General features: G+C 42.5%; 1 protein-coding gene across 2 annotated transcripts in view; it reads left to right on the top strand.

Moving 5' to 3' along the window:
• Window positions 1-2,872: 2,872 nt before the first annotated feature.
• Window positions 2,873-12,264, top strand: part of SEC31B (SEC31 homolog B, COPII coat complex component) — a 31,858-nt gene continuing 22,466 nt past the window's right edge. For both annotated transcript variants that reach the window (XM_014956341.1, XM_014956342.1), the window contains exons 1-8: window positions 2,873-2,972; window positions 4,506-4,629; window positions 5,432-5,627; window positions 5,956-6,051; window positions 7,607-7,747; window positions 8,226-8,368; window positions 8,697-8,796; window positions 11,335-11,496. In XM_014956341.1, coding sequence (XP_014811827.1) covers window positions 2,894-2,972; window positions 4,506-4,629; window positions 5,432-5,627; window positions 5,956-6,051; window positions 7,607-7,747; window positions 8,226-8,368; window positions 8,697-8,796; window positions 11,335-11,496 — 1,041 coding nt within the window. In that variant the 5' untranslated portion in view covers window positions 2,873-2,893. The remainder of the gene's footprint in view (window positions 2,973-4,505; window positions 4,630-5,431; window positions 5,628-5,955; window positions 6,052-7,606; window positions 7,748-8,225; window positions 8,369-8,696; window positions 8,797-11,334; window positions 11,497-12,264) is intronic.

Raw genomic sequence — 12,264 nt, forward strand, 5'->3', positions numbered from 1 at the left:
GTACATTAACTGAATTGGCGTCTGATAGCACTGCACTTTGTTTTTCTGTTGCCACGTCGCTTTTCTGCTTGGAATTTAGCCTGCCCTGAGATTCCTTCCGCTCCCTTTTTGCCTATGTATATACCCACATCAGCGTGTTCAGAGAAAGCAACTGGTGCTTTGCAAATACATATTTTTTTTTTTAAAAAATTAATTTCTGCAGCTGATTTAAACCAGCCTGGACTGAAGACTTGCGTATGTTGTTTCATTTAGATCCCCTTCTTTTTACTGAAGCTCTCCTGTAGTAGGAGTATATGAAAAAGAGAGCTATATATGAAAGAAAATCTGGGATCAGACAGCTGGGATTGTTTAGGTTTTTATTTTCGTGAATTCTAAAATGCCCTAATTCATTCCGGTGAAACTGCGTTCACGGTCTCAGGGAGAAACAAGTAACTTCTCTCTGTTGAGAACAATTTGTTTGTGTGGTACCTTTGTAAGGGGCATATTTTATTACTGGTGTGATTATTTTCATGTTGACTTTATCCCGCTGTTCTAACCACCGTGTGAAATCTCTTCTAGAGCCTAGAAAATGAAGCTAAAGGAAATTGAGCGAACGGCTGTCCAGGCATGGAGTCCAGCAAACAACCACCCCATTTATCTAGCAACAGGTAAAAATTCTTGACAATTTGTGAAAATTAAAGGATGAATCACAGAGGGATTTGATGTAGAGTTGTATTGCCTTTATCTTTCAACAATTCCCACCTTAATAATCTCTGGGAAATTTACAAACAATACACCGAAAATATTACAGCCCTAATTGTGTTTTAAAGTGACCTGTAGAGGATTATTTGTTTGCCCAGCTTTGACACCTTAAAGGCTGGTGATTTTTTTCAAAGGGTGAATACATGGCTTTTTTAATTCTAATTTCTAATTAAGTCTGTATGAAATCTAACACCTGCCTGCTGTTAAAATTAAAACCAAATAAGGTTACTTATTTGGTATGTCTGGGGAAAAAAAGTTCATTCTAATCATGTTCATTTAAGCTTACTTTAGCTGTGTTGGTCTTCAGACATTATCATGTGGTTTGACAATCAAAGAGTAGAAATCTCTTCTCCCTAAATCATTCAATTTTCGATATTTCTGTAAAACCTTAAGTTTGTGTTTTGTTGATATTATTCATTATTCGCTATGGCTATAAAAATTCTGTTTCCCGAAGCACAACTCTTCACGGAGTTGGCGGTGGGTGAGTTTAGTGTCTGTGTAGAACCAGGAGCTTGGGTTGTCTTCCCAACATGAGACCAGCTCAGATCCATCTCCTGCCCGGGCTGTGCAGCGCTGCCATGTTGTTTCGTTGGGTGTGTTTTTTTCAGGGTTGAGTGCCAAAAGAAAGTGACAAAAGTTCAGCTGTTGCCTTAAAAGCGACATTACCATTTTTGGGGGTAGATGGTCTACTTTGTATTGTAGCATAGAATCATAGAATTGTTTGGGTTGGAAGGGAACGTAAAGATCATCCAGTTCCACCCCCTGCCCTGGGCAGGGACACCTCCCACCAGACCATAGAATGGTTTGGGTTGGAAGGGACCTTAAAGATCATCCAGTTCCAACCCCCTGCCCTGGGCAGGGACACCTCCCACCAGACCAGGTAGCTCCAAGCCCCACCCAGCCTGGCCTTGAACCCCTCCAGGGATGGGGCAGCCACAGCTTCTCTGGGCAACCTGTTCCAGTGTCTCACCACCCTCACAGGAAAGAATTTCTTCCTGATATTTAGTCTAAATCTCCCCTTTTTCAGTTAAAACCAATGGCCCTCATCCTATTGCTCAACTCCCTGATCAAGAGTCCCTCCCCATCTCTCCTGCAGCCCCTTTAGGGACTGGAAGGGGCTCTAAAGTCTCCCTGGAGCCTTTTCTTCTCCAGGCTGAACACCCCCAACTCTCTCAGCCTGTCCTCACAGAGGTGCTCCAGCCCTCTGAGCATCATTTCATCGTTTTTCAGGTGATAATGCCCCATTACCGTTTTCCAGGTGATTCCTAGAAAAATTCCCCACAGAAATTTGACTGTCCACTGTAAGTAAAGGACGTCCCATGCTCCCCAGTTTTTCTGGTCAGTGCTGCTGTTTCCAGGTGGTTGATCAATGATTGAAGAGAGGCATCTCTATATCCTCAAATCCCTTAGTTAAGCTACTAACGGAATCGTGTGGTTAGCGTTCCCTCGAGGTGGATGGAAACGATGGAAAAATGGCTTTTCATATCTTTGCAGCCTCATGAAGTCGCCTTCTGCTGTTCACAAACTCAAGCAGAAATCCAGATGTAATTTTTTCCTTTTGCTTCTCGGAGGAACAAGAACAAAGTACATTAACTGAATTGGCGTCTGATAGCACTGCACTTTGTTTTTCTGTTGCCACGTCGCTTTTCTGCTTGGAATTTAGCCTGCCCTGAGATTCCTTCCGCTCCCTTTTTGCCTATGTATATACCCACATCAGCGTGTTCAGAGAAAGCAACTGGTGCTTTGCAAATACATATTTTTTTTTTTTAAAAATTAATTTCTGCAGCTGATTTAAACCAGCCTGGACTGAAGACTTGCGTATGTTGTTTCATTTAGATCCCCTTCTTTTTACTGAAGCTCTCCTGTAGTAGGAGTATATGAAAAAGAGAGCTATATATGAAAGAAAATCTGGGATCAGACAGCTGGGATTGTTTAGGTTTTTATTTTCGTGAATTCTAAAATGCCCTAATTCATTCCAGTGAAACTGCGTTCACGGTCTCAGGGAGAAACAAGTAACTTCTCTCTGTTGAGAACAATTTGTTTGTGTGGTACCTTTGTAAGGGGCATATTTTATTACTGGTGTGATTATTTTCATGTTGACTTTATCCCGCTGTTCTAACCACCGTGTGAAATCTCTTCTAGAGCCTAGAAAATGAAGCTAAAGGAAATTGAGCGAACGGCTGTCCAGGCATGGAGTCCAGCAAACAACCACCCCATTTATCTAGCAACAGGTAAAAATTCTTGACAATTTGTGAAAATTAAAGGATGAATCACAGAGGGATTTGATGTAGAGTTGTATTGCCTTTATCTTTCAACAATTCCCACCTTAATAATCTCTGGGAAATTTACAAACAATACACCGAAAATATTACAGCCCTAATTGTGTTTTAAAGTGACCTGTAGAGGATTATTTGTTTGCCCAGCTTTGACACCTTAAAGGCTGGTGATTTTTTTCAAAGGGTGAATACATGGCTTTTTTAATTCTAATTTCTAATTAAGTCTGTATGAAATCTAACACCTGCCTGCTGTTAAAATTAAAACCAAATAAGGTTACTTATTTGGTATGTCTGGGGAAAAAAAGTTCATTCTAATCATGTTCATTTAAGCTTACTTTAGCTGTGTTGGTCTTCAGACATTATCATGTGGTTTGACAATCAAAGAGTAGAAATCTCTTCTCCCTAAATCATTCAATTTTCGATATTTCTGTAAAACCTTAAGTTTGTGTTTTGTTGATATTATTCACTATGGCTATAAAAATTCTATTTCCCGAAGCACAACTCTTCACGGAGTTGGCGGTGGGTGAGTTTAGTGTCTGTGTAGAACCAGGAGCTTGGGTTGTCTTCCCAACATGAGACCAGCTCAGATCCATCTCCTGCCCGGGTTGTGCAGCGCTGCCATGTTGTTTCGTTGGGTGTGTTTTTTTCAGGGTTGAGTGCCAAAAGAAAGTGACAAAAGTTCAGCTGTTGCCTTAAAAGCGACATTACCATTTTTGGGGGTAGATGGTCTACTTTGTATTTCTCCAATTAGGACAGATTTTTTTGATTGGACCAAAGGTCTTGGCTTCGGTCTGCTTTAGAGCAGAAACTGCATAGTTTCATAATTTTTACTGCTTTTTAGGAGTCTCTCGGGCACTTTCCATGTCATAGGCAGTTACAAAGCACCTCTGTGGTAACTGGGTGACCATTTGCTTGGCATTGTCCCATTAGGCAATGTTAAATCTATATTTAGCTTTTATTCTCTGAGCTAGGGAGAAGGAAGGAAGCCACCCCTGTGTGATTGGTAGCTCTCTGTGGGTTGTTGGAGAGTGTTTGGTTGGCTAAGGTTGGAGAACTTTTGCTGTAGACCAGGTTTAGGAGGTTTGATCAAGACACAGGGTCATGGTTGAGGAGCAGCGTACAGAAGTTTGGGATCATACTTGTAGCAGGTTTTCATGATGCAACTGCATTTGTAATTTAGATAAGGACTTAATATCACAAGCTTGGGTGGCTTGGAAGAGAGTATATGAATTATATTTATCCCAAGAAATGAAAAGTATTTGTGCAACAGTGACTGGTGCCCAGAATTTCTTGAAGAAGTTCTATTTTCAGAGTCTGTGTCATAATTGTTGGTTCCTCTTTCTGAGTTATCCAAACACCTCCTCTCTTTGAACAGTCACAACCAAGGTTGCATTGCTGATGAAGAACAGGTTTCCAGTTCCTTGCTCTTCTTGTATCCTGTGCTCTTGAAAAAAACACCCACTTGTTTTGCCCTTGTACTTCTGCTAGGAACATCTGCCCAGCAGCTGGATGCATCCTTCAGTACAAATGCCACCTTGGAGATATTCGAGGTTGACTTTAGGGATCCCTCCCTGGACATGAAGCAGAAGGGAACACTTCCTGCCTCAAACAGGTACTGGAGGCTTTTACTGACATATCCATTGGTGGAACTCTCAAGGGTGTTTCTGGTACAAGAAGGGAGAGGAGGAGATCATGTTCTTGGGATAAAAAGTGATCTTTTGGATCAAGTGACCTCTGTCTTCAAGAACTGAATGTTTTTTGTTGGCAAAAATCAACGTTGGATGTAAAAGTATAGCAGCTGGACCATTGGAGAGGTCTGAAAGAACTTACGTGGTGGCCAGTGAGGAGAGTCATTCTGCATCATGTAAATTTTCTGGGGCTAGTGATTTGTAATGAAGAGACTAGAGGCAGAGTGAAACTTGTCTTCCAGCTTTCTAAGACAAGGTGATTTCTTAGGCTCATCAGTGCGAGTGACATTTACACCCAGTGTAAAACCCAGCCTTGATTTCTAACTAGCAGTTTTTACAGTGGATAAAGGTATTTTTCAGATAATAGCTCTAGAAAAGAATACATGTAGTTCTATAATCTAATTTTATGTATAGTGTAGGTTAGAGGAGTTCACCTACCAAATCCCATATGAAGTCCTAAACATTTTAAGGAGGGGGGGAAGAAGAAAAGACCAACTAGCTCTTCCTTTGTGAGTTCCCTGTAAAAGTCTTTGGAAGGAAACTAATTTACTTTTTGCCAGGTAAAAGCCACAGATACCTTCAAAGGGAAATATTTATTTAAGGTGCAGACCGATGATTGTGTTTGATAGATCAGAACGTGGATGAGGTTTTTAGTAATAGAGAGGTTGTCTTGACTTCCACCAAATACTGTGGCCTACGCCAGCTTTATTTTCTTCTTTTTTCTAGGTTTCATAAGCTGATCTGGGGTAACTTTGGAAACGGGTCCCCGGAGTCCTCCGGGGTGATTGTTGGTGGAGGAGATAACGGTGTGCTGACAATGTACAGCGTGCACCGGATCTTGACTTCGAAAAGTGAGCCCGTAATTGGGCAAACAGAGAAGCACTCAGGTCCTGTTCGAGCTCTTGACTTCAACCCTTTCCAGGTATGCGACGTTAAGAAGTGAAAGTTAACCCTCATATTCCAAAAAATATAGTTTTCCTTCCCGTATAGAGATTTATAAACTGAAGGGTCAGTTTTGAACCTGAAAGAGACGTGGTAGTTGTGACGTAAGAGTGGTTGGGGACTCACATTTGGGTTCTGTTCACAGCTTTGCCACTGAATTCCCTTGTGACCTTATCTTTCTGCTTACCAGTGGCAGCTCTCATCTGACTTCAGAAGCTTTTGTGGTGTTTTTTTACTTACATTTATTTTGAAGAAATCTGTCCTTTTTCCCTGTGAAACCCACCTGAGCTTTTCTTTTTTTTCTACAGAGTAACCTCTTGGCTTCTGGAGCCAACGATTCTGAAATTTTCATCTGGGACTTGAATAACTTCAGTGTGCCTATGACTCCAGGGGCTAAATCACAGGTAAAAGAGTTTTCCTCTGGGTAACACCCTTGCAGTTTTGTATCCCAGTAGGCAAAAAGGTGTGAGTGTGCGGAATCATCCTGGTCTAGTCAGTCTGTGAAGGTGAGGGGAATGATCTTGATGTCCACCAGGAGAAAGATGAATCAGAACTTACTGATCATCTTCCTGTTGCGGAGGTGGAAAGAGTGTTATAAGGGCAGGGAAGGTGGGCTGGCAAGCCCTGGAAGGATGCACTTTGTCGTGGATGGGTAAGCTCTTTGTGGATTTGAATCAAGTAACTGACCAGTTTATCTTGTGATCCAGCTGGGGCATGTGTCGTGGATTACAAAGGCTTATTGGACCTTCTCTGAGGAATGACTTTACTTCAGGCTTCAGCTGAAGCTTTTTGTATCTCACGAAAGTAATATCCCTAGCAGAGCCAATGAACCATTTAATGCATCTTGGCTATTACTCATGGATAATGTTTCCTGGGTTTGAAGAGCAAGAAGCATCTGATATTGATAATGTTATTCAGGGCGATCAACTCCTAAAAGTGAAAAAATCATAGTAAACTTGCCTAAAAGCAGGCCAAGTTTTTCCTCCAATAAGCCTGCCATTTGTCTTCTTGCCTATCTCCTGCATTGCAGTAGATACTGTAACGGCAATTAGCCTTGAAAGCTTCATCATCTTCCATCCCACTGCACTCCTGAGATCTTGCACAAGGTCATCTTTCCATTTAAGTTCATCCCAGAAGTCAGGGTAGAAGCCTTGATGTTCTCTCAGCTGCAGTTCGCTCTGCGCTGATTTAGGGCACATTTGGCCAATGCAGAATCCAATACCTGCTCCCAAAATGCAAATGTGCTTTGTGTAGCATAGAATCATAGAATTGTTTGGGTTGGAAGGGAACGTAAAGATCATCAAGTTCCAACCCCCTGCTCTAAGGAGGGACACCTCCCACCAGACCAGGTTGCTCAAAGCCCCATCCAGCCTGGCCTTGAACCCCTCCAGGGATGGGGCAGCCACAGCTTCTCTGGGCAACCTGTTCCAGTGTCTCACCACCCTCACAGGAAAGAATTTCTTCCTGATATTTAGTCTAAATCTCCCCTTTTTCAGTTAAAACCAATGGCCCTCATCCTATTGCTCAACTCCCTGATCAAGAGTCCCTCCCCATCTCTCCTGCAGCCCCTTTAGGGACTGGAAGGGGCTCTAAAGTCTCCCTGGAGCCTTTTCTTCTCCAGGCTGAACACCCCCAACTCTCTCAGCCTGTCCTCACAGAGGTGCTCCAGCCCTCTGAGCATCATTTCATCGTTTTTCAGGTGATAATGCCCCATTACCGTTTTCCAGGTGATTCCTAGAAAAATTCCCCACAGAAATTTGACTGTCCACTGTAAGTAAAGGACGTCCCATGCTCCCCAGTTTTTCTGGTCAGTGCTGCTGTTTCCAGGTGGTTGATCAATGATTGAAGAGAGGCATCTCTATATCCTCAAATCCCTTAGTTAAGCTACTAACGGAATTGTGTGGTTAGTGTTCCCTCAAGGTGGGAATGATGGAAAAGTGGCTTTTCATATCTTTGCAGCCTCATGAAGACATCAGTGCAGTCTCCTGGAATCGCCAGGTGCAGCACATCCTCTCCTCCGCTCACCCCAGCGGCAAGGCTGTGGTTTGGGACCTCAGGAAGAACGAGCCCATCATCAAAGTCAGCGACCACAGCAACAGAGTGAGTGGAGAGGAAAGACTCTGGGATTAGCTCACAACATGGGACTGCAAAGAAATGGCACAGGCTCTTGGGATCAAGCTTTAGTTTATTATGGGAGCTGGTTGGGTTCGTTCTCTTGGAGCTGTAGCATCAAAACACCTCTCTCTCTTTTCCCCTAAGGAAATGGAGGCTTGTTCCTAAAAGTAGGACACCCTTGCATTCAGTTTCTAAGTTCACAGCTCATCTATGAGAATCCTCCTGCATTTTAATCCCAGCTGTCTTCCTGCATCAACTTTGAACTAGTCCTTTGACTGTATGGTTAGTGGGTTTTTTTGCTGTGTAGGGGAAGGTAGAAATTCTTGCTTCCCACAGCAAAACATTGCCAGGCTTGCTTTATGTCAAAAATTCCAGGCGAGTTAAGCCCAGAATGCTGTGGAGCTGGGCCATTTGTGCTGTTGCCAGCTTGCTTTGCTGAATTTTTGGCTATTTTTGTCCTTAGATGCATTGCTCAGGAATGGCCTGGCATCCAGAAGTTGCAACCCAGCTAGTCCTTTCCTCCGAGGATGACCGCTTGCCAGTGATCCAAATATGGGACTTACGTTTCGCTACCTCTCCTTTGAGCCAGCTGGAAGGGCACACGAGGTGAGGGCCTGCTCCTTGTGTTGCCTTTTCAAACATCTTTAAAAGCTCCACATCTGGGAAACTAGACTTATCAAAAAAAAATCATAGTTCTCCTAGGCCTGTTTTTTTTCAAGCATCTCCATCTTTAAAAGCTCCACATCTGGGAGACTGGACTTAACAAATAAAAAAAATCATAGTTCTCCTAGGCCTGTTTTGTTTCACAGATGAATCTGGTTGAGGGTAGAGATGAGAACTAGCATTTCTGAGCTTAAGCAGCATTTCTACTGCTTTCTTGGTGACAGGGTATAAAATATGACTGATCTTTTTGGGTTTTTTCTATCTATTTTAGGGGAGTTCTTTCTGTCTCCTGGTGCCAGGCTGACCCTGAACTGCTGTTGAGTAGCGCCAAAGACAACCGGATCTTGTGTTGGAACCCAAGTATGGGGGAGGTACATAATCACAGCTATAAGTACACATGCTCTGCTTTATAGAGAGTTTTGTGCCTACGTTTGTGTCCCTTCTCTGTATCCTCGGGGAGTGCCAATGTGATTTCCTCCAGCATGTTTTCTGCACTCCTCCTTTCTAGAGTCAATGAGAGTGTTGTCTATAACCAGACCATAAACAACAGAGACAGGCAGAGATTTTTTTCTCTGATATATCCATGTCCAGAGATCGTAGAGGGAAGAAAGCTTTAATTAAAAGTTTCAGCTAATTATGATTACTCTTGCTATGTTCACACATTTAGTGTTCTCAGTGCCCATTTGTTTCTTCTTCCTTCTCCTGGGGTAGGAAATTTTTAGGCACGAAGCTTGACAGAAAATGAGGAGCATTTGTTAGGGTCATTAAGAGGGGAATGATGTAATTAAATATGTGTGTAAACTTTATTCATAGTACAGTGGTTTCACGTGTGTGTGCTTATCTAGTCATGTATCTCAAAATTCCCATCTTTGATATATTTTGGTATCACCTGAATTAAAATAGGACTGTACAGAACCAATTTTTCTACACACCTACTTGTTCAATGCTGAATTTCTGGATAAAACTGAATTTTGAACTTTGAACAACTTTAATGCAGCTGACCTTGATGATAGCATGGGGAAAAGTACTCTAACGATACTGAACAAAGTCCAGCTGGGAGCCCCAGCCTGGATTCATTTCATGGGACAATTTCACTTGCCTGACCAACTTTGCCTTGGAAATGTGGGAAAAAAAAATTAATCTATTTTCATAAAATGCATGAAATGCTGCTATTGTGGTTTCATGGGATTTGATGCTCGCTCTGTACAGATGCCTAGTGGTTAGAAGAGAATTAGGCTTTGAAACATTCCTGAAGTCTTAATTTTTACTAAGGTCTTTTCACTGCATTTTAGCAGCAAAAAAAATTAAACAGTTTTAATGCAGCTGGCTCATCTTTGTGCATGATGCTGTAGATTTGCAGAGTCTTTTTTTCATGATAAAAAAATTGGGAAGGTTTTCAATAGTAAGGACAGTGCAGTTATACAGAATGGCTGATCTGGTGAGTTTGGGCTTTTTTTTCACATGATACACAAATGGGGAATGTTTTCAATAGTAAGGACAGTGCAATTATACAGAATGGCTGATCTGGTGAGTTTGGGGCAAGGCTTGGTTTCTTTGGTTTTGGGGGATATTTGAGGTTTTTTTGGTCATTTGTGTTGCCTTTTTTGGTTTTTTGTTTGTGTGTGTGTTTTGTTTTGTGTTTTTTTAATGTAGCAATGAATTTTTTAGTATAAATAAATGCAAGGCTTTATACCTGGGAGCAGAAAACGCCGATTGTGTTCCCCCAGAGGAGGAAGCTGTGATTCTCTGTGCTTTGTGCCTGTCAGGCAGAAAGGAAATCTCTCCCTTTTACAAACTGGAGGCTCAAAGTCAAGGTTGTGTTAGTGAGTTGCCCAACATCAGGCAGGAAGCCTGTGACTGGGCCATGAACTGAACTTTGGATTTCTGAGTGCTGGACCAGAAGCTTGTTGGCTGCAATATCCTTCATAGTTCATCTGCAGCAATTACAGGCCTCTTTTGTTGTTCTGCTTTTTCCTGTAGGCTTTTATTTTCCTTGTGAAATTTGTTATTCCAGACTATCCTTTCTGCTTACATGTTCTTGCTCATGACACCTTGCCTTTTGGTTTTCTGGTGTTGTTTTGTGGTGTGTCTCCCCCTTGGTTAACTGCAGGTGTGACAGCACTTGTTACTTTTGCATTTTGGTAAAAAAACAGAATACTGTAGTATAAAAGCTTTCTGCTGTTTGGGCTCAATGTGCAATAGCAGAGGGCTTCTACCCTCCTGCTCCACTCTGGTGAGACCCCACCTGGAGCACTGCGTCCAGTCTTTTTGGAGTCCTTAGCACAGGAAGGACATGGACCTGTTGGAATGGGTCCAGCAGAGGGCCAAGATGCTCAGAGGGCTGGAGCCCCTCTGCTGTGAGGACAGGCTGAGAGATTTGGGGTTGTTCAGCCTCAAGAAGAAAAGGCTCCAGGGAGACCTTAGAGCCCCTTCCAGTCCCTAAAGGGGCTCCAGGAGAGATGGGGAGGGACTCTTGATCAGGGAGTGGAGCCATAGGATGAGGGGGAATGGTTTTCAACTGGAAGAGGGGAGATATAGATGAGATATGAGGAAGAAATTCATTCCTGTGAGATACTGGAACGGCTTGGCCAAAGATGCTATGGCTGCCCCATCCCTGGAGGTGTTCAGGGCCAGACTGGATGGGGCTTTGAGCAACCTGGTCTGGTGGGAGGTGTCCCTGCCCAGGGCAGGGGTGTTGGAACTGGATGATCTTGAAGGTCCCTTCCAACCCAAACCATTCTATGATTATATAACTCACTTGCAATGTGTCCTTCAAGAAGCAAAACTAAGAGACTTGTGTAGAACGGTGATAGGTAAATAAAGTGTGACACACTTGCTGTGGGCAAGTAATTTGGGGAGAGTGGGGAACTCTTCATGTCCTGCTTCTGCTTTCTCTCTTTCTGTGATAGGTGGTTTACGAGTTGCCCATCCGGAGCCAGTGGTGCTTTGATGTCCAGTGGTGTCCAAGGAATCCTTCAGTCTTCTCTGCTGCCACTTTTGATGGGTGGATCAACGTTTATTCTGTGATGGGGGGGAACTTAGAAGCTCAGCAGAAGACACAGGCTGACAAGGTAAAGTCCTGGGAACATGTTACAGCTCGACAGGTTGGCAATTGCTCACCTGACTTCTGAGACCATTAGAATACATGTGTAACAGGGTGATTTTTAAGTGTTGCAGTCTGTCCCACCCCCAAGGATGTTCAGCTGGATGGTGTGGGACCCAGAAGCTACCTGTGTGGGGACTTAATAGCCACCAAGTCCCAGAGGGACTATGTTGCCCCTTGATAAAGGTGTTATTTCAATATTTCTTGTTAAAATTCATTAAAATGTGTAAAAAGAACCAAGATCAAGTGCAGTTTTGGAGATACATATATTTTAGTACTACTAGACTACCAATAAAGCAGCACACCTGTTAGAGCACCAAGCTTGTCTGGTCATTAAGTTAAAATTAAATACATTGATATTGATTAATGCAACATGTTATTCTTCATTAGTTCAGAAAAGAATTTTAAAATGGTGCTTATAAGCCACTATTAGTGATTTTCCTCACTTGACTATAACTTGGTGCATGTTTATGTTTTGATACTGAAACCCATTACTTGGCTGATGAATAGAGGGGCAAACTCTGAACAGATTAAATGGCAGTAGTGTCTAAAATTCTAATTTTAATCTGGTGTCTAGTCTTTTCATTCCCTTCCTCTCTCCAAGCTTTACAATAAAGGTTTTAAGAGAATACATACGAGCTGGCTTAAGTGTTATTTATATAGTCATTTATAACTGACCGAGTTCAGTTTCGTAGGATTTGCAAAAGAAGAAAATAACTTTATTGAGCAACAGCTG

This window comes from Calidris pugnax, unplaced genomic scaffold (genome assembly GCF_001431845.1).
Source record: "Calidris pugnax isolate Ruff unplaced genomic scaffold, ASM143184v1 scaffold196, whole genome shotgun sequence".
In the NCBI taxonomy this organism is placed as follows: domain Eukaryota; kingdom Metazoa; phylum Chordata; class Aves; order Charadriiformes; family Scolopacidae; genus Calidris; species Calidris pugnax.